The sequence below is a fragment of the Panthera uncia genome, chromosome D4 (genome assembly GCF_023721935.1).
Source record: "Panthera uncia isolate 11264 chromosome D4, Puncia_PCG_1.0, whole genome shotgun sequence".
Lineage (NCBI taxonomy): Eukaryota > Metazoa > Chordata > Mammalia > Carnivora > Felidae > Panthera > Panthera uncia.
Genome location: NC_064807.1, coordinates 82,213,146 through 82,239,985, shown reverse-complemented (window position 1 = coordinate 82,239,985; position 26,840 = coordinate 82,213,146). Strand labels below are relative to the sequence as shown.

The following is a 26,840-nucleotide window of genomic DNA, read 5'->3' as shown; positions in this document are numbered from 1 at the left end:
CCCTCCTGTCTACTGGAGTCTTCCAGCGGGCCCCTGGTCTAGCGCCACCAATGTGTTGTAAAAATATAATTTTTCTGTTTGTCAGCTGTCATCGTCCTACCCCCATGTACTCCTGGGCCAGGAGAGAGGTCAATGTATGCTTTCCTTTGTAATGCCACTCCTACTCCCACTTCTTAGAGGCTAAGCCATATGGTTGGTCTGTCCTCTTTCTTTCCTCTTGATCTACCAACCTTCCCGACGCCATTCCAGTCAGTTTCCTTTTCACCCTACGTCTATTCATCATCCTGGGGTCCACATGGCATCTCAGTTCTTTGTCTCACTTTCAATAACTTTTTCTTCCATTCTACTTCAGCCAGGACCTCACTCTCACATGGCCCTTCATCTGAGGTTATGAAGATAGACATCTCTGAGGATAACCTCCATTTTTGTGCCTTAGTCCATTAGTGACCTCCATTGCATATGTTCTAGGACCTGCAGGCCAGTGACATGAGCCTTTCTGGAATTCTCCTATTTACCTATCCAGCATCCATTCTGTGGCCCATCCAAACAAAGCCCTTTGTTTTAAGCACTTTTGCGGGGGCGGGGGGGTGTGTGCAGCACGGAGCCCAATGCGGGGCTTGAACTCATGACACTGAGATCAAAACCTGAGCTGAGACTGAGTTGGCTGCTTAACCGACTGAGCCACCCAGGCACACCATTTTTTAAAAATAATTTACTTTTGGGGCGCCTGGGTGGCTCAGTCGGTTGAGCAGCCGGCGTCGGCTCAGGTCATGATCTTGCACTCCGTGAGTTTGAGCCCCGCGTCGGGCTCTGTGCTGACAGCTCAGAGCCTGGAGCCTGTTTCAGATTCTGTGTCTCCCTCTCTCTCTGACCCTCCCCCGTTCATGCTCTGTCTCTCTCTGTCTCAAAAATAAATAAACGTTAAAAAAAAAAATTACTTTTGGGGGTACCTGGGTGACTCTGCTGGTTGAGCGTCCAACTTCAGCTCAGGTCCTGATCTCACAGTCTGTGGGTTCGAGCCCCATGTCGGGCTCTGTGCTGACGGCTCGGAGCCTGGAGCCTGCTTCGGATTCTGTGTCTCCCTCTCTCTCTGCCCCTCCCCCACTCATGCTCTGTCTCTCTCCATCTCTCAAAAATTAATAAATGTTTAAATTTTTTTTTAAAAATTTACTTTTTTCTTTTTTTTTTTAAGTTTATTTATTTTGAGAAGGGCGGGGAGCAGTAGAAAGAGAGGGGGAAAGAGAATCCCAAGCAGGCTCTGTGATGTCAACACAGAGCTCCACATGGGGCTCCATCTCACGAACAGTGAAATCATGACCTGAGCCCAAATCAAGAATTGGATGCTTAACTGACTGAGCCACCCAGGTGCCCCTAAAAATTTTATTTTTAAATAATCTCTACACCTAACTTGGGGCTCAAACCCACAACCCTGAGATCAAGAGTTGAATGCTGACCTATTGAGCCAGCCAGGTGCCCCTTTTTAAAGCACTCTTAAAAAGCTAAAGTCTTAAATTATTGACACCCCCCCCCCACACACACACCTGTCTGGCAAGACTTCCTTAGATTAACCCAATTGCTTACTCTTTGTGTGCCTGTATCTTGACTTTTGAAACTAACAGTTTTAGAACAATCACACAAACCATTATATTAGTATTACCAATAAATTCAGAGACTCCATTCTGGGGGGGGGGTCCCCAACATTGTCCTTGAAATCTTATACTTCCCTGCCTTCCAACTTAACTACTCTTTCAAATTCAATCAAACTTGACTGTAAGTTTCATGAGGGTGGAATCCTTGTCTGTTTTTTTCACCATTGGATCTCCGGTGCCTGGGATAAACTTAATACATATGCACTCAGTAAGTATCTGTTTACTGACTAGCTATGTGGCAGGCTCTATTCTGTGTGAGTTATATGCATTAATTCATTAATCCTCATGACAACCCAATGAAGTTAGTTAGGACTTTTGTCATTCCATTTTACAGATAAGGAAATTTAGAGGGGGTGTTTGGAGAATGAAGTCACAAAACTTGTAAGAGGTACAGTTCCTTAGAACCTGTAAAACCTTAGGGGGTCCAGTTGATTTCAGTTTTAGATAGGTTGAGTTTTATGTGTCTGAGGAACAAATAGCAGCTGTGCTTCAGGCCAGAGCTCAAAAGGGAAGTGAAAATGAAGATTAATATTTAGGAGGGGACCTGGTGACCTCGGATTTTCAAACCTTGCTCACACACGTTGCTTAGCAGAGTGCCTCCAACTGGTCCCCAACAGAACTGTGGTGGTGTGTGTGCAAGAGCACGTTTGGGTCTTAAGGTGCTTTTTTTGTTTTTTTTCTCTGTACAAGCCAGATCAATCACATATTTGAATAGATGGGGGAGGATCCATGGTGTATTTGTTAGTGACTTTAATCTTGTGTAATGATGCCCCAGGGCTGAAATTCAGCCTTGATTTTTTTTTTTTCTTTTTCTTTTGCTAAGCCTCATTTTTGAGAGGCGTTCTGTACTCTTTCTCGGGAGAGAGAACGTATCACTGCACCACTTGGGTCCTTCTTTCCCTTCACCGTGGCTTCCCCCATTGATTCTGTCGGGAGAGACTTCTAACGGTGACCTCTTGTTCCGTGCCAGCTCTCTTACCTCGTGGAAACCTCCCTTCAGTTCTTAAAAAAGATTTTTTTTTTCATTTATTTTTGTGGAAGTATAGTTGAGACCCAATTCCCTGCAGTTCTTGAGGAAGAGAATTATTTCCATTTTGCAGATAATAAAGGTAATGACTAATGTTTACTAGGTATTTCTGTGTCAGGCACTGTGCTCAGTGCTTTAAAAGCTTCATCCCATTCGATTCTCACAGGAAGACTCTAAAGTTGGATCTATTGTATGGATGAGAGAACTGAGTCTGAGAGGTGTCTTTTCTGAGAATACACTAGTTACACTTGGCATCTGAACCCAAGTCCTAAGCCTTTGTGACCCAGACGCAAACTGCCTCATCACTCATTTCTGGGTGAACGGAGGACTTTTGAAAGAGAATGCTAATGTTGATTTCTATCCGACGAAAATCCACAGACGGGTGCCTGCGCTACATTCCCAGCTGATCTCTGACTCAGGCCTTAGCCAGACCGCAGAAGTGCAGCGCATGCGTACGTCCTTTCGTTCGGCCCCGCCCCCCGGGAGGGCTTAACTCCTTGCTCTGGGGCTTGCGCACTGCATCCCCAGCCAGCTGCTTCCCCCCCCGCCCCCCACGGTCGGGGACTTCCGGTACGCGGGGTGCAGTTCCGGGTCGTGGCGCGGCTCGGGGGCAACAGGGCTGCTGCTCGGCCGGCCGGCGGCGGCGAGCGCTGGGGGCATGAGGGCGAGCTGGGAAAGCGGCAATTGAGCCGGCCGGGAAGAGCGCCAGTCCCCAAGGAGTCCGAGAGTGAGGAGCCCTGGGCAGGGGCCGGGAGGCGCGGGGAAGCCGGGCTCTTCCCTCAGGACCGTGTCCCGGGGCCCACCCGGCCCGTAGAGTGGCAGCTGCTTCAGGTAAAGGTTGCCCCAGGCCACTAGCTCCGTCGCTCACTCTCCCGTCAGCCCACCCGTGGAGCCTGGCGGTCCTCCTCACTCCTAGGCTCCGGGTGCTGCCCCGAAGGGTAGTCCGCCTGGCGCTTGATCAGTCTTTCACAGTCAGCATTCGTTTCCTGGTCCTTTCCATAACTGGAGGCTGCTGTGAGCCTGACAGCTGGGTGTGTGATTGGGGGAGGAGAAGCCTGTGGACTGGCTAGAGTTGGGAGGGGGATGGGTTGGCTCGGGCGGTTTCTGGCCCCACCACTTGGCAACATCTAGGCATCCTAATCTTCATAACACGAAAATTAACTTTTTAAAGCATTGTCTGTGTGGTCCCTGAGTCCTAGCGCCCCTTCTCCCCAGTTTCCTAAAGGGGTAAGCAGCCCACAAAACTTTTATTTTCTAGCTGGAATCCTGCTGGGACTTAGTGGCAGAGTCTTCTAGATCTGGTTAAGGCTAAGAAAAAAAAAATGTAGTTTAAACAAGAGTATTACTTTAACCAGAGACCCAAACGTTGACTCAGAAATTGGTTAAAATTTTATTCCTAATGAATGCAAATAATTTTTGAAGCCTGTCACACAGTACTTAGCACTGTGCAAAGAATCATGTTACAAATCACGTCAGTTAAAACAAAGTGATCATGGGGCGCCTGGGTGGCGCAGTCGGTTGAGCGTCCGACTTCAGCCAGGTCACGATCTCGCGGTCCGTGAGTTCGAGCCCCGCTTCAGGCTCTGGGCTGAGTTCGAGTACCGCGTCAGGCTCTGGGCTGATGGCTCGGAGCCTGGAGCCTGTTTCCGATTCTGTGTCTCCCTCTCTCTCTGCCCCTCCCCCGTTCATGCTCTGTCTCTCTCTGTCCCAAAAATAAATAAAAAACGTTGAAAAAAAAAAATTAAAAAAAAAAAAAACAAAAAAACAAAGTGATCATTCCCATTCTATTTTTCACAAGCAAAAGGGGTAGATTACTAATTTAAAAACTTAGTGGAACAGGCAAAGTTGGCACCATGTTCTATTCCTCATCCTTTGAGTGCACACAAGGTGCTTAATAAATGCTGAAAGAGTTCTCGATGAAGCATTGATAATTGTGTTCATCTTTTTCAGTTTACACACTTGCAGGTTTGCTAGGGCCTGTGAGGCATGCTGGTGGCCCCATTGTCGTTTAGCTTTGTGCTCCGGTCTGTGCCCTAGTGTAGTCTCACATTCCTCTATACCTCTTGATCTGGCTCCAGCTACGCTTGAAAAAGTCTCCTTCCCTCCTTCCGTAATTCCCTACCTTGATCCTTTACTTTAGATAAGCACGACCTCAAATCGCCTTTGTTTTTCTCTGTGTCCATTGTTTTTTGTTTGTTTGTTTGTTTTTTGTAGGACATTCTTTCTGCCTAGGTGTCTCCTTTTCTGTCCCCACCTATTGAGATGTTACCCTGGGCCCAACTGAAATTGGTCTCCCTCAACCAAGTGGAGACAACCCCAGTTGAAAAAGATTTGTTTTTCTGGAATCCTATAAACATTCATTATATCTGCAGTAATTTCATTTAGCAAACATATACTGAGTGTGTGTGTGTGTGTGTGTGTGTGTGTGTGTGTATATGTGTGTGTGTATGGCAGGTACTGTGCTAGACAGCTTATAGATAAATAAGACTCAGTCCTTGCCTGCAAGGAGCTCAATTTAGTGAGCGAGATAAGGAAATAACTCCAAGATAGAGTGATAAGTGCACTGTGTGAAGGTTCATTCTGTGATACTGTGATATCACAGAAAGGGGGTAGGTCATTAGCTTTGGAGGAGTGTGCTGTGGTCAGGTAGTGCTTCATAATGTAGGGTTAACTAAGTTTTATTTACTGTGTACTGAAACTATATATCGGTTTCTCTTATGTAATGATTTTAACCTCAATTTACAGATTAGGAAGACTCAGGATAAATTACACATCTGGTACGAAACAGAGACAAGATTCAAACCCAGGTCTGTCTGATGTCCTACATCTGTGCTTTTTTTTCATTATGTGTTTTGCCTTCTTTCGCATAACGTAACACTATATGCAAGTACATATTGAAAAAAGTACAAGAGAAAAAAAACATGAATGTCAAAATGAATGGTACAGCGAGTCCTTTAAATGTAGAGAAGACTGATCTTCCAAGGCAAGAAGGTGATAGGTGGGTCAGTTCAACTTTGAATATGAACATGGAATACCTTCTATAGAGAATAATCTGGACTCTGGATTCAGTTCCTTGTCCCTCCTCTTACTCCTTCACCTTTGGCAAGTTTCTTAATTCTAATCATTATTTTCCTCCAGTATGGGTTGGGATAGGGGGAATGTTTAATGAGCTAATGTGGATAAAGGGTCTGCCTGATATGAGGGCCCCTGAAATGATAGCTGTGCGATGCAAAGATGAAATGCATGTGATGGTTTTAGAGTGGTGAGTAGACCAGACTAAAGAAAGCCAGTGCTTCTTTTAGTGGGGAGGTAAATTGGGGGGTCAGGAGGGGGGTCAGAATTAGTGAGGGCTTCAGTGTCAGTTAAGAGAGTTAATGTCCAGTTTCTGCTCAGAAGTTTTGCAGTTAAATGCTCTGAGAATGTTATGATTCATTCAGCAGTGAGAGGGAAATTGTAAGACCCTGCGGAGGCAAAGAGAAATAAAACCAGGTGCCCAGTCTGAGATGGTTGACATTCCAGTGGGGGAGACGGAAGTATGTGCCAGTGAACTATAGTAAAGTACTGTAGCTCCTATGATAGCTGCCACACAGGGTACTGTAACGCACAAAGGAGGGAACACTGATGATGGTGGCTAACGAGCACTTTGTGCCAGCATGGTGCTAAGTGCATTATCTCTTTCCTGTACAAAAGCGTGTCATTAGCATCCTGATCTTACAGGTGAGGAAACTAGAGCGCAGAGAAGTTAAAGAAATTCCTTGAGTTTGTGCATGTGTTGGAGCTGTGAGTAGAGGGGATTATCTGCTAGACTTTGGCATCTTCGCTCTTCTTTGTGATGTGGACAGGGACCCTCTGAAGAGACTTCAGAGAGATGCTAGCCCTTGATCCGTAGCTTCAGTGTGCCTTCATTATGTGAGGCAGCAGGGATAATGAAGAATGAATGTGGCCGCTGCTGAAGCTCATGGTCTCATCCGTCAGGTTAAATATATTTCTTTGTGTGTGTGTGGGGAGGGCTTGTTTTGTTTGTTGACTCATGACTGAAGACTTTAGAAACTTGCAGTTCAGTGGATTTATATATATTTATATATATTATTTATTATATATATAACGTTATATATATTTATATCAGGGTAAGAGAATTTGTTGGAAATCTGTTATTTGTATGCATAGGCCTTATTATTTTTTTTTTTTAATTTTTTTTTCAACGTTTTTTATTTTTATTTTTGGGACAGAGAGAGACAGAGCATGAACGGGGGAGGGGCAGAGAGAGAGGGAGACACAGAATCGGAAGCAGGCTCCAGGCTCTGAGCCATCAGCCCAGAGCCCGACGCGGGGCTCGAACTCACGGACCGCGAGATCGTGACCTGGCTGAAGTCGGACGCTTAACCAACTGAGCCACCCAGGCGCCCCAGTATAGGCCTTATTTTTAAGGACATAGCCATAGATACCAAATTATTTTATCACTAGGAATTCTGTCACTTTGCATTTTTCCCCCATGGGAGGGGCTCTGACCTTGTGTTTTCTGTGAATTTGAGGTTTTTTTAGAAGTTTTGACTCAAAAGTTAGCATATTTCAGTTTGTGCTAAACTTAATAATTGAACACTTACATTTTAGTCATCATTAATTTTTTTTTAATGTTTCATTTATTTTGAGAAAGAGAGAGTGTGCATGTGTGAGCGGAGGAGGGGCAGAGGGAAAGAGAGAGAATTTCAAGGAGGCCCTGTGCTGTCAGCGCAGAGCCTGATGCAGGGCTCGAGCTCATGACCTAAGCTGAAATCAAGAGTCTAATGCTCAACTGACAGAGCCACCCAGGGGCCGCTCGTTAAATGTTTTTGTATCCCATATTTCCTTCAATCTTTGTGGTTCTGTGACATAGGTGGTGATACCCCCACTGAACACATGAGCAACCTGAGGCTTAGTGGTTAAATATATTGCCCGAATCACATAGCTAGTGAATGATAACACCAGAAAAATGTTGGCCAAAAAAGAGTAAACAAATATTAGTTCTCTTTTGAGCATATACCTCCGGGATCTCCAGCTCAAGTGCCCACGATAAAGAGTAGGACAGACCTTGGTGAATTGCATGTGACCAGTCTGAAGCAGTCGCCGCTCAGTTCCACTTGCTTGTTGCTATGTGAGGAAGTGGATCTGGTGTCTTGGATCTTCTGAGAGATAATATTTTTATTTATTTATTTTTTTAATTTTTAAAGGTTTTTGTTTTAATCCCAGTGGGGGATAATGGATAATGTTTATTTTTTTTTTTTTTTTTTTTTTTTTTTTTTGAGGGATAATATTCTTGCAGAGCATTCAGGAGATGCTGAAAATCTGGATTTTAATGTATTTAGTTCTAAAATTTGCTATTTAAAAACTAATTGTATATACCAAAACACATTTGTGGGCTATGTATAGTAAGTACTAGATTGCCTGATTATAAACTCTGATCTGCCTGATGGCTGACATTTTGGTACCCACTGTTCAAAGTAGGAGGTACTACACATGTAATGATTATTGATCAGAAGTCTACTGGTAAATTGCCAGATTAAAAGTGTGTTGTAATTGACTCATACTGATATCTTTGGGGAAGTGACAGTTTGAATGCTTTCATTATATAATCAGGCTAATTTTCAGGAGTGATAGGGTTTGGATGAGGACAAGACTTGGTAATACTTTTGATTTGTGCTGTTAGCATTTTAAATTAGTTTGTTTATTTGTTTGTTTATTTTGAGAGAGAGCGTGCGAGTGTGAGCGAGTTGGGGAGGGGCAGAGAGAGGGAGAAGGAAAATCCCAAGTAGGCTCTGGGCTAAGAGCATGGAGCTTAATCTCATAGAACCTGAGCCAAAATCAAGAGTCGGATGCTTAACCAACTGAGCCACCCAGGCACCCCAGTGCTCTTAGCACGTTAGATACTACCAGATTCTTGTATCTTTTGGTCTTTTCTACAGTATGGGAAGTGAACAAGGCGGTTAATCATAACCTCTTAAGATAAAGAAACTGATGCCTACTAAATTACAGTTTAGTAGAAAGTGCACCAGATTGAGAGGGACTTGAACTCTGAATATAATATACCACTAACAGCCTTTGGATTTTGTCAAGTCATTTACAAATCCTTGTATCTTTTTTCCATCTGGATGATAATGAGGACCTCAACTCAAGTCTTGCTCAGGTCTTTTCAGGATGCCAAGCTTCCTGATTCTAATTGACACTCTTAAAGTCATACAACTGATTACTGGCAGATCCCCATGGACAATGGTTCAAATCTAAAAATATGGTTCCTCTTCCCTTAACAGTAGGTAGGGAGCCACTGCTCAGCTTTTCCCTCCGTTCTTTGTTCATCACTAATTCTGGGAATGGACCTTGACAGGCCAGGTGCTTCCCAAGTGCATACAGTGTTTTGTTGACTATGTATACACAAGATTGAAAGAGGGGGCATAGGGACACCCAGCATAGTGAGAGAAATATGGCCAGGGAGTTCCTAGCCCAAGAGTTTAATTTATTTTTGTTTTAATACCCAGCTTCTACAAGGTGAAAATAGAAGAAAGATTGGTCTTCTAGATACTGTTTTCATTCATACTCTATTGTATAAGGAAATAACATAGAATATAAAAGTGAAAATAAATCCTGACCAGTCACTCAAAATTTATTATCTCTAGTTGGCAGTGGTGTAGATATATAGAGGAAACAGATTTAATATAGGAAACACAAAATTTGGACCCAAAGAAGAGAACAGTTTTAAGTAATTGAAATTGAGAAAAATGGGAGAAACCACTTAAACAACAAAACTTAAATTCTGGAAACAGCCAAGGAGGTACTAGAATAACTACTGGAATTAGATTATAGTAATTGCTTGTGAAATAAATTGCATATTCTATCACATTTACCCCAAATATATGCAGTGTTAGATTTGTATCCTATCCTATGCTTTTATTACTGATGCAGACAAAATGGACTGAATGTGTAAAACTTCAAAAAAATAACATTTTTTAATTTCCCTATGGACACATTTTAAGATACTATATTATAAACAAGTACTCTTTCAGCACAGAAATTGGTAGAAAATTGTTCAAAGGAATGGTTTTCTTTTTAAAACAGTAAATTAAAAAAAAATTTTTTTTAACATTTATTTGTTTTTGAGAGACAGAGCATGAGCACAGGAGGGGCCGAGATAGAGGAACACACATATCCCGAAGCAGGCTTCAGGCTCTGAGCTTTTAGCACAGAGCTCCACGCGGGGCTTGAACCCACAAACTGAGATTGTGACCTGAGCTGAAGTCAGACGTTTAACCAACTGATGTACCCAGGTGCCCTTAAAAATGGTTAAATTTTAAATCTGAACTTCACTTGCTGACATAAAGGAGACTAACAAAGAACTGAGGTGCAGGCTTGAATCAATGTGAGGTGGGGCTTTAGAGTCCTACCCCCCTGTATTTGAATGCTGGCTCTGCCAGGTATTCCCTGTGTGACCTGGACATTCTGCAAAATGAGGATAATAGTGCTGGTCTCAACATATGGTAGTGGTGATGGTTAACTGAAACAACGTAAGCAAGTACCTGGTTCTCTGGTGCTTCTGGAGAGGTATGGGTACATTCAGGGGTATAACACATTCCAGTGTTAGTATAGTGTAACAAGAAATGACTCTGGAGTGGTTGTGAAGAAATGAGACTCGTTTTCGTGTCTGGATCGTGAGATTAATCTTGTTCATTTCTACCTGTGCTTTGTGAAGTAATGCACCTACTAACCGTGCACTGTTGGGGAAGGGTTTCAGTATGCTGTTTCCAGGTGTAAGGTTAAATGATCTATTTAGATTAAATGAATTGATCTGTTGAATATTGCTTATATTACCTTTATGTGTGTGTGCCCATGACTACCCACTGAAGTTGTTAAAACAAGGGATATCATGTTCTCCTTGTCTCTGTCCTACTAGTGCTGAAACTGAAGCTTTGGAAGTAAAGCGATTGAAGGCCGAGATCTGATAATGACAAAGCTAGGGTGCAAACCTTTGGTTTTTTCACTCTAAATACAATGCTTTTGTCACTATTACATGCTATTCTGGATTTGGATGTTGGAACTGGCCCTTGTTTTGGGATGGTCATCAACACAGCCCTTCTTACTTATTTTAACTTAATGCTTACAGAAAGTTATTACTCATACAGTGAAAGTATTTGGTTACAGGTATAATCTTATAACATGAAGTTTAAAGGTTTAATAAAACTCTAATAATAATTGGGGCATCCTGGTGGCACAATCGCTTGAGCGTCTGACTCTTGATTTTGGCTCAGATCATGATCTCACTGTCCTTGACTTCCAGGCCTGTATCGGGCTCCATACTGGCAGCATGGAGCCAGCTTGGGATTCTCTCTTTCCCTGTCTCTGCCTCTCCCCACTCAGCTCGCTCTCTCTCTCTCAAAATAAATAAACTTAAAAAAAAAACAAAACACCTCTAATAGTAATACTTATTGAAAGCAGAGATTGGTGGTGATTGGTTACTCATATGTTGCTAGTGGGAATATAAATTGGTGAAAATTTTCTGGAGAGAACTTTGGCGTTATTTATCCAAGTTTAAAAAAATAAGTCACGCAAGCCTTTTGAACTTGTAATTCCGTTTTTAGAAATTTTATTAAAGAAATAATCAGAAATGTAGAAAAATATTTATGTTGAAAGATGTTCACTGTAGCAGTACTTAAAATAGCAAAAATTAGAAACCACTTTAGTAGCCAACAAAGAGAAATTATGGAAAAGCCAATCAGTGGAAATATTGTGCAATCATCTTAGATGTTTTAGAAGAATTTTAGTGACATAGTAATATGCTCATCATGTAACATACGGTGGGAAAAGGCTATAAAATTATACAAATTATTTATTTATTTTTTAAATGTTTATCTTTATTTTTGAGATAGAGGCAGAGCATGAGCAGGGGAGAGGCAGAGAGAGAGGGAGACACAGAATCGGAAGCAGGCTCCAGGCTCTGAGCTGTCAGTTCAGAGCCCAGCGCTGGGCTTGAACTCATCAACTGCGAGATCATGACCTGAGTTGAAGTCGGACGCTCAACCGACTGAGCCACCCAGGTGCCCCCAAATTATACAAATTATGATCTCAATTATGCCAAACATATATGCGAGGGAAAAGAAGAAATAGGTGGTCAGATTATAGGTCTTTATGCTTTTTTCTGTTTTCCCAAGTATTCTGATTTTTTTAATAGAAAAATCATTTTAGTTTCAGCCTGATACTAAGAAATTTGAGTAGAACCAGGGAAAATCATTCCATCAAAAATTTCCACTAATGCAGGTGATCTGAAGTTCTAAATGCATTGTATTTTCAAGTTTTGACCTCAGTTGTTTTATGTTTAGAATATGGTTTCACGTATCTTGACATAAATGATGTGGAGATTCCCAGGCTAGCCTTTCTCTCCTCACCGCAAATCCTGCGTAAGACATCATTATCATGGAAGAAGAGTTGCATTTGTGTTGGTGGTACCAGTGTCCTAGTGCTACTATCACCTCTTCAGTGACCAGTGGGACAATGGTAGCCCTGTGACAGCTGTCTTTCAGAGAAAGAACACTCCTATATCTGGGAGGCTGGACATTGGTATGTAGAGCTTTTATGTGAACTAAATGCTTCTGTACTGGGAAGTGCTTTATTGGTATGGGAAATTGTATGTGTGACTTTCTCACTTTTTTTAAGAAAAAATTAAAGGTCAAAGTTTGGGTTTTAATTCTCCTGATAACAGTATTAAAAAAGTATGAATATTAGAATGTCGTGACGAATTGGTGCTTTTCTGATTGCCATATATTCCATAATAGAAATAGCAATAGTTTCTGCACGTACAGATCAGCAAATGGCCAGTTAGGGTTTTTGTTGTCATTGCTGTTGTACATGTAATTCTCCTATATACAATATAAAAAACATGCAGAAAATTTAACGATGTATTTGAGCATATTTAAATTAGGAAAATACCAGGCAAGATGTTTCTTTTTGTAAACTGCTTCTGTCCAAAGCATTCTGTATATTATCAGAATGAAAAATGACAGCACTTTGTCATCTGTTCAAATTGATATTGCACTCTATGCAATGACAGCTGAAAAGGCCCACAGGTGCCATATAAAGAGGTGACCATGTTGTCATATTTCATTTCGGCATCCCTCTGCAAAGCCATAATTACCTAATTAGGTTGTTAATTAGGAGATTAGCATTTCACTATATTGATAGAATGCTCTTTACCGGCGTGGGGCTAGATACAGATTTGTCTGCCCTAATTTATAATCTCTGCCGTTTTTGTACTTATTTATTTGCTTAAGTTCCTGATGTGGGGCAATTCGGTTTACCTGAGAAACAGTTTGTTTATAAGCTAATGAAGCTATGATCACTGGATTAAAGTTGCTGAGTTAAAATGTGAACCAAATTAAAAGGATGGTTACATCCCCAAAATGATAATAAATATTCTGAGTTGGTAGAACCTGTATTCTCATTAGCATAGGCAACAAATACATGATAAGATATAAAACTGTTAGTATGAAAAAAAAATCCGAAATATAAAAACTAAGTCTGAAATGTGATAGATATTTAATATATCCTAAACTAGGTGAAGGAAATTATTTAGTTATCTTGAATAACAAATGTCTGTCATTTATACTGGAGACTTATAAAATATGTTAAGTATTTTGAACATGTTTCAGAAACTGAAGCTTGGTAAATAACTTTGGAACAAATACATTCAGTCTTCAGTTTAGACTTCTTTAGATAGTCATCATGCATCAGGGTTTATTTCATTTGTACCTTCTGTCCATTAGTCTGTGCTTGGAACATTCTCTTCTCACGGCCTTTGCAGTCCTGAGTGCTTATGGAATTTGAAGTATTTCATAGCACCCTTCACTTGGTGAACTATTTGGAGTAAGCGGCATTTCTATCAAGTGTGTCTAACCTTTTTTGGGGGAGTGGGGTAGGGATCCGCAAAAAAATGATTTTCTTCTTTTTACTCCAGTGCATGACTTGACTATAATGTTTGTAATTTGCATTATATGTACTTTTTCTGCTCTTTCCAGTTAAGGAGCACGGTGTTAGCCACTGTGGTAGTAGTTTAGCTTCTTTTTTTTTTTTTAATGTTTATTTGTTTTTGAGAGAGAGAGAGAGAGAGAGAGACAGTGCGAGCGGGGTAAGAGCAGAGAGAGAGAGAGAGAATCTGAAGCAGGCTCCAGATTCTTAGTTGTCAACACAGAGCCCAACATGGGGCTCGAACTCATGAACCGTGAGATCATGACCTGAGCTGAAGTCAGATGCTTAACCAACTGAGCCATCCAGGCACCCCTTTAGCTTCTTTTGATGTAATCAGGATGATAGCTGTTGGAGTTGTAGAAAGTGTATGTGCACTTAAGTCCTTTTCCCACACAGTTGTTATGAAGAATTGCCTTTGTTTGATCTGTAATGTTCTGTAAAATTATAAAAATATCTTAAAATATTTGTGTATGAAAAAAATATCCTATCAAGTTAAGTTTTTGCTTAATTGTAATCATTCATGTATTCAGTCTCTTTGCTGAATACATAGGAGGCACCAGGCATATGTCTGGGAATTGAGCGATGCAAACTGCAGACACTGACTCTGCTCTCATGGGACTTACAGTCTAGTACAGGCTACTTGGAGAAGTGTTTAGTAATGAGGGTGAAGGTGAATATGGAGGAGTACCTACCCGGGACTTGATAAGGTCAAACCTTCCTGGGGCGGGTGAAGTCTGAATTGCGATCTGAAGGATGAAGGAGCCAGGGGTGTCTGAGCGAGGTGGAAGGACAGAGAAAACCGTTCTAGACACAAGGAGTATATGTTCAAAAGCTTGAAAGAATCTGAAGGTTGAGTATGGCTAGAATAAAAAAGACTAAAAGCAGAAGTAGAAGATGGAACTGCAGATGTGGGCAAGGTTCAGTTTACTAAAGAGGTTGGGAAGTCACTGAAGAACTTTAAGACAAGTTAGGCAACAAGTTAGGTGAGAGATGGTGGCTTGGATAGGTTATAAAGATACAAGTGAATGAAATCTAAAGAGAAGAGGATGCAGAGGGTTAATTAAATGGCTGTAGGTTTCTCAGAAAGGAGTCAAGAATTTTGGTTTTTAGTTTTTATTAGTTTTTAAAATTTTTTTAAATACTTATTTTTGAGAGAGAAGAGAGAGTGAGAGTGAGTGGGGCAGGGGCAGAGAGAGATGGAGACACAGAGTCCGAAGCAGGCTCCAGGCTCTGAGCTGTCAGCTCAGAGCCTGGTACAGGGCTTGAACTCACAAACTGCAAGATCATGACCTGAGCCGAAGTCGGAAGCTTAACCGACTGAGCCCCTCAGGTGCCCCAAAGAGTCAAGGATTCTAATTTGGACATTGGATTTGTTTTATAATTTTAAGTGTGAGAATGAGTTTTAGTATATCAAAGGGAAGAGGTCATGAGATTTCTTTTCCGATTGACCAAAACATGTACAGTACTACCAGCTAGTTTTCTTTCAGGCGAATTGGGAAGAACACTCACATTTGAGTGTCACTTTTGGTTCCTGCACTGTGACAACAGCTTTGTGGGGTATGCGATAGTGTCTTAATAAGGTCCAGAGACACTGCGATTTTTCCCAGTTTTCTGTTACTGGGTTACTGGGTGGTGGAATTGGAGCACACCTGAGCTCTCCAAAGCCTTTGTGTTCTCTGCTATGCCATGTTGCCTTTCTTGTTTTATCTCCTTTTTGTTTTTTTCAAAGTGAGGAGAAGTACTCCCCACAGACCAGTAGCTCAGTGGGTTGCTGACCGAGGCATTGTGTTAACTCTGTGGCTTCTTCCACCCAGCTCTAGTGTGGATTAGTGTCTGGTGCTTTGGTAGGAGAAGCCTCTCCAGTGCCCCAGTATTTGTTTCAGCAAAGTCCAAGATTCTGTTGGCATTTCCGGCACCAGGATTTAATCCCCCTCAGCTAGAAATACAGACTAGCCACCTCCACACGAGTTCACTAGCATATATGAAAGTTCTCCTTTTTCTGGGGAAAAGATTGGGAAACTCCCATTTTTGCATGAGGAATTTAGTATCTTTTGATGTAATCAACTTGTAATGCAAATTGTTTTTAAAAATTTCATGGTTATAGTGGCCACTGCTGTTCAGTTAAGTGGTTTGTTGGCATCATTGTGTTGGAATCACTTGAAATAGAAGAAATCTAGGAAACAGCAGCATGGATTCTATTCTGTGTTTCAACCCCCACCCCCATTTTTGAAACTGGGATATAATTCTTATGCCATAAAATCCACCCCTTTAAAGTGTACAATTTAATAGTTTCTAGCATATGCACAGAGTTGTATAACCATCATCGCTATAAAATTCCGGAACGTTTTTATCACCCAGAAGGAAACCCCAAGTTTCCACAAGTGACCACAGGTAGTCACTCCTCATTCCTCCCTCCCACAGCCTCTGGCAACCATTAATCTACTTTCAATGAACCTTTCATAAAAATGGAGTCATGCAGTATGTGGCCTTTTGTGTTCGGTTCTTTTACTAGCATAATGTTTTCAAGGTTCATCTGTGTTGTTGCATGTATCAGTACTTCATTCCTTTTTATTGCTGAATAATATTCCATTCTATGGAAATACCACATTTTGCTTATTAATTCATCAGTTGATGGAGATGTGTTTTTTCCCCCACTCTTTGGCTATTGTGAATAATACTGCTATGAACATGGCTGTGCAGGTTTTTGTGTGAACGTATGTTTTCTGTTCTTTGGGGTGTATACCTTGGAATGGATTGCTGGGTCATATGGTAGGTAACATTTTGCAGAATTGCCAACCATTTTCAAAAGTAGCTGTACCATTTTACATTCCCACGAGCAGTTTATAAGGTCTGCCCCCCTTTTTGTTTCTGCTCTCTTTATGCTTTGTTGCTGAAGTCTGGGCTGGAAGCAACCCTAGGCTTAGGAGTTCCATGAGCCCTTTGTCTTGATAAATGGGAAATTTTCCATTTTTCATGTTCATTCTGGTTCATATGTGAACCTGTGTCCCAGGCCTTATACTAGAGTATTAGTGACAGGAAGCCAAATAAGGCTTTTAGTCTTTTCCTCTCAAGGACTTCCCAATCCAGTGTTTGGAACTTGTTACTAGGGGATGGGGGGCAGAAAGGGAAAAGCCAGTGAAAAAAGTAACTGCCTAGGAATTTGTGAATTTCCACAGCATGGATCCTAACTTTAGAATCTAGGCAAAGATTGACTTGGTTTTCACAGCGTCTAGGGTTTCTTTTTCTTGGCCCATCCTTTAACTACAGCTAGAGCTATTCCTTGGACTTTATTCCTAAGTTATTGCTCTTCTTTCCTTACATATTTTCCTTGAGTAAGCTCATTCACATCTGTGGCTCCCTCTGTCATTTATATGTTGATGTCTTCCAAATTTGCTCAGGTCTTTCTCCTAGGTTTCATTTGCATATTCTTTGTCACTTACATGTTGTAGTCTCCCAAATTCACTCAGACCTCATTTGGGCTGTCAGGTTTACATCATGATGAATATCTATTTGGGTAATCCATAGACATTTCAAGGTCATTGTGTTTGAAACATAATTCTTTACTTCCCCCTACCTGTTAAGCTGTTCCTCCTTTTGAGTTTACGGTTTCATTTTGTTGGCACTGTATGCAGGCCATAGAGTTTCCCCTTCTCCTTAACCCTCCACATTCGTTCAGTCACCAAGTTCTACCAATTTCATCTTCTAAATATTTTTTTATCTAGTTAAAAAATGTTTAGACCTTTCACTGCCTTACTTCAGATTTCATCATCTCTCCCTGAGCCATAGACACAGCTTCATAATTAATCTTGTGTCTTGTTGGTCAGATTAATCTTCTATGCCAGAACAAACTCTCTGAAACTCAGCAACTTTGAATTCCATGTAGTGTTAATTACTAAATACATGTTCTGCTGTTTCTTGTTTTCGTGCCTTTTCTCATGCTGTCTCTCCTACTTGGAAGAGATGAGTTTGTCTTCTTCCAACCATCCAACTTCTCATCTTTGAAGATTCATCTTAGAACAGGGAATAATTGCAGTAACAATAATAGTAGATGTTTGTATAATGCTTACTGTGGGCCAGACCCTGTTATATGCACATAACATATATGAATTCATTAAATCCTCACAACAATCCTGAGATAGGCACCAAAATATTCCTGTTTACAGATGCAGAAACAGGCACTGAACTTGTTACTTTCCCTACGTCCCCCAGTGAGTGAGTGGCCGAGTTCAGATTTGAACCCAGGCAGTATGATGCTTGATTGCTTGCTCTTGGTCTCTCCTACCCACCCTTTGTCAACCTACCTGATTCCCTGCACTTCTTCCACCTCAAAAGTTAGTTATCCTTTTCCTGCTTCTGTAATAACCCGTGCATGGCCTGATGTTAATCTGTAGTCCATAGGACAGGTCTGGAGCAAATTTGATTTTAAACAGTTTTGATTAAGGAGGCAGCATTATAGGTTATTTTAATTACCAGCTTTTTTCCCCCTCCACTATTCTTTTTTTTTTTTTTTTTTTTTAATTTATTTTTGGGACAGAGAGAGACAGAGCATGAACGGGGGAGGGGCAGAGAGAGAGGGAGACACAGAATCGGAAACAGGCTCCAGGCTCCGAGCCATTAGCCCAGAGCCTGACGCGGGGCTCGAACTCACGGACCGCGAGATCGTCGCGGGGCTCGAACTCACGGACCGCGAGATCGTGACCTGGCTGAAGTCGGACGCTTAACCGACTGCGCCACCCAGGCGCCCCAGCCCCCTCCACTATTCTTAAGGTGACTAAGTTGGAGGTGATTACTTCCATTATCTTGATCTTAGTCATCTCTGTGAAGCCTTGTCTGAATATCTAGTTTCATTTATTTTTCTTTTGTGTTTCCATAATACTTTGTTATAGAATCCCTTGGCACTGCTCTCACTCTTTATTGTGACCATTTATGTACTTATCTCCTTTGCTTGACTCTCTTGCTTACCTCTTGGGGATAGGCAGTAAGACTTAACTACTCTACACTCCTAACTGCCAGCATGTGCTAAGTATTCATGCTTGTTGAATGAACAGTTAAGTCTGCTTATACCATATCTCGATTAGTGAGAGAAGAGGGTTAAGAAGAGTGTGATGAAATGGACTTACATTGGAAATTCAAGGCAGCATGTAATAATTGTTTGGAGCAGGAATTCTGGAGCCAGGTTGCGTAATTTATCCTGGCTCCCCCTTTTACTAGTTTTGTGACCTTGGGCAAGTCTGTGCCTTAGTTTACCGGTGTGTAAAATATAAATAATAACATAATCCACCTCACAGTTTAGTAAGTGATGTGAATACTTGCTAAATAAATAAATAAACCTTCTGGAACCCAGAGAATGATTATTCTACTTAAGTTGTATTTTGTGAAACACTTTTAATCTATCTAAAACATTATAGGCAGAATGAAGCCAATCCTGATGCCCTATCCTCATTTTGATCCATGCAGTGATGGTTTAAAAAGAAAAAAAAAAGGCAGACTAGAAGGTTGGAAAAATAGCTGGCAGTGCAGTTTTATTAGTAACAATAATAGCAGTTATCACGTACTGAGGTTATGAAAGCTCCATTCAAATGAAAGTACAAAGCACCTTTCAAAGTCACATAAAAATAGTTTGGGGATTATCTGCTAGTTTAGATTATCTCATTGCTGTCCTTCATTCATTAGGAGTTGAATGAATTTGATAGTTGAGAGCTAACTTTACTTCCAGCATGATGCGACTAGAACAGGAAAAGTCAATCATATTGCATCTTGGATTTACTTCTTTTTTAAGTATTCTTTTTTGTAAGTATCCCTATGAAGTGGATAGGACATACATTATGGATAGTTAACTGTTCACGGAACAGAGTCAGAGATACCTTACTCACTTGAAGTCATCCCATTGTTATTCCCTAGGCAGGCTACAGACAATGACCTGGAATTCTAGATGTGTTTACTGTAACACTTAGCGTTCTAGGAACTGGATTCTATACATAATAGCATTAAAAAAACAGGTGGTGATAATGCCCATTCAACTCAGTCAACATGGTTTACCTTTGTAGTGGGTTTGCTGCCAAAATGTTGATACTATTAAAATCTTTGTCAAAAAAGGAATTCCTTGTACTTTTCCTAGAGTCTGAACCATGGCACAATGTTATAAGTGAAAATTGCAATAGAATTCTTTTTTCCTCTGAAGCAAAAACACAAAACTTTTTAGTTGGACTCTGGGGTAAACTCCAGCCATATCCTTCTCCTCCTCAGACGTGACAGGAATAGAATTTGAGAGCTGAAAGGCCCTTTTCATAGTGCAAACTCCCCACATAACAGATGTAACAATGGACTGATAATGTAAAACAGTTTTAAAGAGGCTTAAAGAAGTGACTTGTCCGAAGCCATGTAATTAGGTCCCTGGTTATTAGGGAATTGGAATTCAGGTTTCCTGAGTGGTGCTGGCAGTAAACTGTGTTGCTTCCCTTAAATGATGATGTGGTTAACCAGGGGGCCAGGCAAGTGGAAGCATAACTCTCTTGAATTCTTGTATTTGTTTAAGCAAACTTCAGACATCAAGGAGACAATGAAAGGAAAATAAATCTTAGACTGTAGTGGGAAACTTATCTACTTGAACCAGCACCATGGATAAGGGGTCTTTTTTTGGGAAAAATCATGGTGCACCCCTTTGGGAACAAGAAAGATGGGTTTGTTCATCTATTCATTCTGCGTGGAGCTCTTACTGGATGCCAGCCACATTCTACTAGAATCTGGCAGCACAGTGATGAATAAGACAGTGTCCTTAAGGAGCTGAGAGTTTAGAAGAGAAAACCAACATATAAATAGATAATTATATATTTAAAAAAATCGTGTGATTAGTCATTCATTCAGTCTTTTTTTTTTTTTTTTTAAGGCTCTCTCTGGCTGCTATGTCCTATGTCCAGAGAGAGATCCTTTTTTTTTTTTTTTTTAAGTTTGTCTATTTATTTTGAGAGAGGGAGAGGGAGGGGCAGAGAGAATCCCAAGCAGGCTCCGCATTGTCAGCACACAGCCCGATGTGGGACTCGAACTCACAAACTGCAAGACCATGACCTGAGCAGAAGAAACTGAGAGTTGGACGTTTAACCGACCGAGCCACCCAGGTGCCCCCAGGGAGATCCTTTTAAAATGTGAGTTAGATCATATCAACTGCTCTGCTCGCAATCCCCTTGTGATTTTCTACTTTACTTGGTGTAAAGGAAGAATCTTTAGAATGGCCTGCACTCTACATGTTTGCTCCTCTCTTCCAGACCTCGTCCTCTACTACTTGCTTCCCTGCTGGACTCCTTGCTACTTCTTTTTTTTTTTTTTTTTTAACACATTCTTTTCTTTTTTTTTTTTTTTTAATGTTTTTTATTTATTTTTGAGACAGAGAGAGACAGAGCATGAGCAGGGAAGGGGCAGAGAGAGAGGGAGACACAGAATCGGAAACAGGCTCCAGGCTCCGAGCCATCAGCCCAGAGCCTGACGCGGGGCTCGAACTCACGGACCGCGAGATCGTGACCTGGCTGAAGTCGGACGCTTAACCGACTGCGCCACCCAGGCGCCCCTCCTTGCTACTTCTTGAACGGTGCGAGGCACGCTCCCCTAAACTTCCCTTCAGACGTTTACCTGGCTTGTTCTCTCACCTCCTTCAAATATTAACTCAAATGTCAGATTCTCAGTGAGGCGTTCCTTGACCATTTATAATTGCAGCTGTGGCTCCACCACCTGGCATGCCCTTCTCTCTTGCCTGTGCTGTCCTACCATAGCACTTCTTTTTTTTTTTTTTCTCCTTTTAATGTTTATTTTTGAGACAGAGACAGAGTGTAAGTGGGGGAGGGGCAGAGAGAGAGAGGAGACACAGAATCCGAAGCAGGCTCCAGGCTCCAAGCTCCGAGCTGTCGGCACAGAGCCCGACCTGGGGCTCGAACTCACAAACCGTGAGATCATGACCTGAGCCGAAGTCGGACACTCAACCGACTGAGCCACCCAGGTGTCCCTACCATAGCTCTTCTAATTTAGCATATAATTTACTCTTTTGTTTTGCTTGTCTCCCCCACTAGAATGTGTACTCAGTGAGGGTGGGACTTTCTGCTTTGTTTTCTTTTTTTTTTAATTTTTTTTTTTTTAAACGTTTTTTTATTTATTTTTGGGACAGAGAGAGACAGAGCATGAACGGGGGAGGGGCAGAGAGAGAGGGAGACACAGAATCGGAAACAGGCTCCAGGCTCCGAGCCATCAGCCCAGAGCCTGACGCGGGGCTCGAACTCACGGACCGCGAGATCGTGACCTGGCTGAAGTCGGACGCTTAACCGACTGCGCCACCCAGGCGCCCCTCTGCTTTGTTTTCTGCTGTACTCTTTGCATTCTAGAATAGTGCCTGGCACGTAGTAGGCTTCCATAAGTATTTGTTGTATGAATAAATTCAACAAACGCATAGTACTTACTACTAGCAGGCACCGTGCTGGGTAAATTATTTGGTGGAACTAGTGACAAAGTGCAGCGCAGTGGGGCCACACAGAAGGGAGCAGCTAACCTGCTGTGTGGGATTCACTGGGGAGGTTTCCTGGAAGAATTGACCATTGACCTGGATTTTGAGGAATTAGTAGGAGGTAGCCAGATGAAGAAGGGTGGATAAGCTTCAGATCAAGTTTGATGATGGAATGCAACTTGTCTTTACTGTAGTAATTTAGGCTTTGATTTTCCTTAGGGCATGTTAAAATTTCAGTAAACAGATGCTGGGCGTTGAGCTCGTTTAGTACCTTCGAAGATTTGAGCAGAGATTTTAGCGGGAAAGTTGTATAGTTTAGTCTCAGTATAAATGAAACTGTTCCAAGGGGGTTGGAAATTACCACAGATTTAGTGGCTTCACACAGCATATCACAGCAGAGTTTCTCAACCTTGGCATCATTGACACTGACCTTTTGGGGAGGTATAATTCCTTGTTGTGGGTACTGTCTGTGCATTGCAGGATGTTTAGCAGCATCTGTGGCATTTATCCACTACATGCCAACAGCACCCACCCCTAGTGTGACAACCAGAAATGTCTCCAGACATTGCCAAATGTCCCCTGGGGAACAAAATCACCTTCCAACGGAGAACCATCACATTAGAACCACTGCATTACTGTTGGGGTCTAGGTATTCCTACCTTTAGCAACTTTACAAATGATTGGGCAGGGGGAGAGATTTACACCTCTATACAGTAACCACATTTCAGATTCTAGAATTGGATCAAAAAGTTTAAAATCAGTTCCTTATACATGATATTCATATAATTGACTATATTGAAGGTAGACATAAAGTGCTTTTAAAACATTTTGGACCCTGCAAATGGGAGAGGAGTTCACAGGATGGGATTCTTGAGTTCCACTTTGAAGAATAAGGTTTGTAGTGGAGAGGGGCACATCTCAAGGGGATTATCATTACCAAAGGCTGAACCATGTTCAGAAAGTTCTGGGTGTTGTCTGCTGGGGAGAAGGGGCAGGTGAGTAAAACTGGGTTGTATATCAAGGCAGAGGTGTCTAGGCTGTTTTCCTGCACTATTTTCATTTCTGTTGCTGCTTAACAAATTAACACAAACTTAGTGGCTTAAAACAATACACATTTATTGTCTCTCAACGGGTCAGGAGTTACGGCTTCATTTGGGTTTTCTGCTGAGGGTCTCAAAGGGATGACATCTGGAGGTTTGATGAGGGAAAGATTGCTTTCCAGGCTCTTTCAGGTAGAATTCATTTCCTTGTGGCTGTATGACTAAAGTCCTCATTTCTTGCTACCCGTTGGCTGGGCCACTCTCAGTGCCTGCAGGTTATTCTCAGATCCTTGCCATGTGTTGTTCCATAACTTGGCTGTTTGCTTCTTTGAGGTCAGCAGGAAGATCCGTCTCTTCAGTTGCCTACGATGGAGTCTCATATAACAGTAATCAGGGTGTAACTTACCCTCCACACCCCCCCGGCCCCTGCCGCCACACCAGCCCCAACACTTTTGCTATACTCTGTTGGTTAGGTTTTATCCACACTCCAGGAGTGGGCGTGACACAATTGCATGGATATCAAGAGACAAGAATTTCTGGAGTCATCTTTGAATTCTGACTACCATGCACACTTTCAGCTTCTTGGAAGGCAGGGGCCAAATCTTTTTCTTAGCATTATATCTCTGGTGCCTGGCACATAGTAAGTGCTTTATAGATATCTGTCAGATGAATGTAATCAGTGAATGAGTATTTGGTGGGCAGTTGAGTGCTATTTATGGTTTCAGCTCCTATACTGACATATTTCAGAAATTTCACACTGGGAAGCAGTCTTGTTTCTCTGGCATTATTCATTTCTTCACTCTAGGTAAAACTATAAACACTTTTACCTGAAATATTAAAGTAAAATCTGAAATTATTTGTTTATTGCCACAAGTGTCAATCAAATCTAGTTATGTCAGAGAGACAACCCCCAACGGAAAAATAATTTAGGGCTGCATTGCACCAAACTGGCAGATTTATTGTAACAGCCATTTCTGGCTGTTGGCATGTTTGGAGTTTTGGGGGTGGTGGGGTGGTTAGATTTTCTGAAGTTTCACATCTATTGCTAGCTATTAAACATTATTTCAAAACACTTCAAAAATACTGATTGTTTTATAATGGCTGCATAAAAATCTGGATTTTAGTCTAACTTGTGCTTGCAACTTTATATATAGTTTGGTGTTATTAATAATTACAGTTCTTTTTTTTTAAGGTCTCATTTTTAAGTAATCTCTTTGAGGCTTGAACATATAAACCTGAGATTCCTTTTTTTTTTTTTTTAATGTTTATTTTTGAGAGAGGAAGAGATAGAGCGTGAGTGAGGGAGAGGCAGAGAGAGAGGGAGACACAGAATCTCCCATCCAAGTACTAACCAGGCCCGACCCTGTTTAGCTTCTGGGATGAGATGCGATTGGGCGCGTTTAGGGTGGTATGACCGTAGACAGGAGACACAGAATCTCAAGCAGACTCCAGGCTCCAAGCTGTCAGCACAGAGCCGGACGCAGGGCTCAAACTCATGAACCACGAAACCATGACCTGAGGTGAAGTCTGACGCCTAACCAACTGAGCCACCCAGGTGCCCCCACTGAGATTAAGAGCTGCATGTTCTTCTGACTGAGCCAGCCAGGTGCCCCTAGTTGTTCTTCATACTTGTCATAGGAAACCTCTATTGAGCAAAATTCAGCCCTTCCTCGAGTGGCCCATTGATAAAATGCCATTTTATCTTCACAAAATCAGACATTTCTTATAGCAGAGTCTGTTTCTCCACTAGGCCTTGCTGTCCAAACTGGGTTTATGAGAATTCCAGTATGTGCCAGGGAATATTGGAAGCCACAAAGTAAGCATGGCATGTATTCCTGGACTATCCGTTTTAGTGGTGTATTCAAAGGTAAAACTTTTTCCTGTTAAAACAATACAGGTGCAGTATATTATAGGATAGAATGCAGAATATGAGTGAATTCTAAAAGTAAGTTTCTTATAGCCTGTTGCTTTAGGTGGCTCCCCCAAGGTTCTCTAATACCTTGATTTATGGCCACTGTCCTCTCCCCTTCGGGTGTGTCCGTGGACAAGTTTACTGTGCACTACCATCCTTTAACTGGATGTGGCAGCTGGTAAGATTCAGAGACATTTCAGGTAGAGGTTAGTAGCCCAAGAAAAATCAAGGGCCAGGGTCTCTTGTTCCAAAGGAGACATTTTACAGGGGAGAAAACCTGGTCTCCTGGTAGGTTGGTGATCCCTAGATGCGACTTTCTTCCTTCCTGAAGCCTTCTGTAACTTTCTTGTCTCTTGAAAAACATATTGTCTTAGTGTTTTATTTGGTGGTTAGTATGTGTTACCTTATATTACTTGAATGTATGTACACGAGGTAGCTCATCTGCCAAAGTTTGTAAGGCTCTGGAAGGTGCAGGCCAGTGTTCATACAATTTTTTGTAGTATTCCCAGTGCCTAGCTCTCAATGATGTTTCGTGAATGAATCCCATATTATTTAAAAGAAGATACAAGCATTTCTTTTTGGGTTGTTTTGAGTCTAGCAAGTACTTTTATGAAAGAAAAAATTAAACTCTCCAGATACAGAGTCTCACCATTTACTGTTTAATGAAATTAGGCATATTCACGTGGAGATTTTAATTCTCTAAAGGAATAAAAAGCTTAATTTTTGCTGGTCTAAAAAAATAAATGAAGGTTTAATTTAGAGTTAAATTAGAGAGTTAGAAAAAGAGATTTTAAAGCAATAAAGTGCATTTTATTTTAATGGTCATTTCAATAATTTTCAAATTTCAGGAGGCATGAACTCTGAAGTTTAACTGGATCAGAGGATGTTGAAATCTTAGTAAAACACAGGATCTGTTGGTTTTTATAAATGAAAGACTTTATAATGATAAAAAGCCTTGTTTTCCTAAATTGTGATCGTTTCTTGTGCAAAATAAATGTGAGTGCTTCTATAACATTCTTAAGGAGTCCTGTATAGGAATCAGGTTTAACTTGAAGTTAATGCTAATAGCATGAAGTCGGGGTACAGTGAGGAAAGGTAAAAAAAAAAAAAAAAAAAAATCTCACATCTGCTGTTACATGTTGTTAACTCCCTCAGCAGACGTTAAATCATTTCAAGTACAATAATAGTGTGGGAGGTAAATTAACTAACCATTAACAATCTTATAAATACACAATTAACATGCCAACATTTATATGACACATTGATGGGGCAGCAGTAATTTTTGATTGGGAGTTTGCAGACCTTGGAGAAGCCTCAGGCTGTTGCTTATTCAGACAAGTTTTCACAGATTGCAGGTAAGGGGGCTTGAAGTCTGTTTGGCAGAGGGAAGTGGGTGTACAGAGTGTTTTGAAAGTCCAGGAAAGGGAATCCTTTAAATCATTGGCTGGACTTGAGTGATTTAAGTCACGTTCAAGACCTATGTCAGGTCCTTAGGGAGTGAAGAAGTATAGAGGGGGCTCATTTGCTTGTGCTGGGGTTAAGAAATAGAATATTTCAGGTATGGACTTTGCTTATAGCTGAAGTTGCATAAATCTCTAGGGATTTTAAGAAGATACTTACATCTAACTGGGAATTTAAAGTAAACCTTTCCTCTGTGGTTTCAGGTCAACAAGTAAATGATCTTTGAAGTTCCTTTCTTGTGTAAAATTTTGTAATTTTTTTTTATTTTTGAACAACCATTATA

The 26,840-nt window shown here is 41.3% G+C and overlaps 1 protein-coding gene across 12 annotated transcripts in view; it reads left to right on the top strand.

Annotated features, from left to right (window-relative positions):
• MAPKAP1 (MAPK associated protein 1) overlaps positions 1-26,840 on the top strand; it is a 274,623-nt gene that overhangs the window by 26,539 nt on the left and 221,244 nt on the right. For 6 of the 12 annotated variants that reach the window (XM_049629009.1, XM_049628993.1, XM_049628986.1 and 3 more), the window contains exons 1-2: positions 3,245-3,507; positions 5,422-5,483. The exons of 1 other annotated variant lie outside the window; for it this stretch is intronic. Coding sequence is in view for 1 of the 11 variants with exons in the window: in XM_049629002.1 (XP_049484959.1) it covers positions 5,399-5,483 (85 nt within the window). In the remaining 10 variants the exon portion in view is untranslated. Of the gene's footprint in view, positions 1-3,244; positions 3,508-5,106; positions 5,484-12,017; positions 12,256-12,280; positions 13,558-26,840 lie in introns of those variants that run through there. 5 more of the 12 variants (XM_049628936.1, XM_049628945.1, XM_049628934.1 and 2 more) reach the window with 5 other exon arrangements.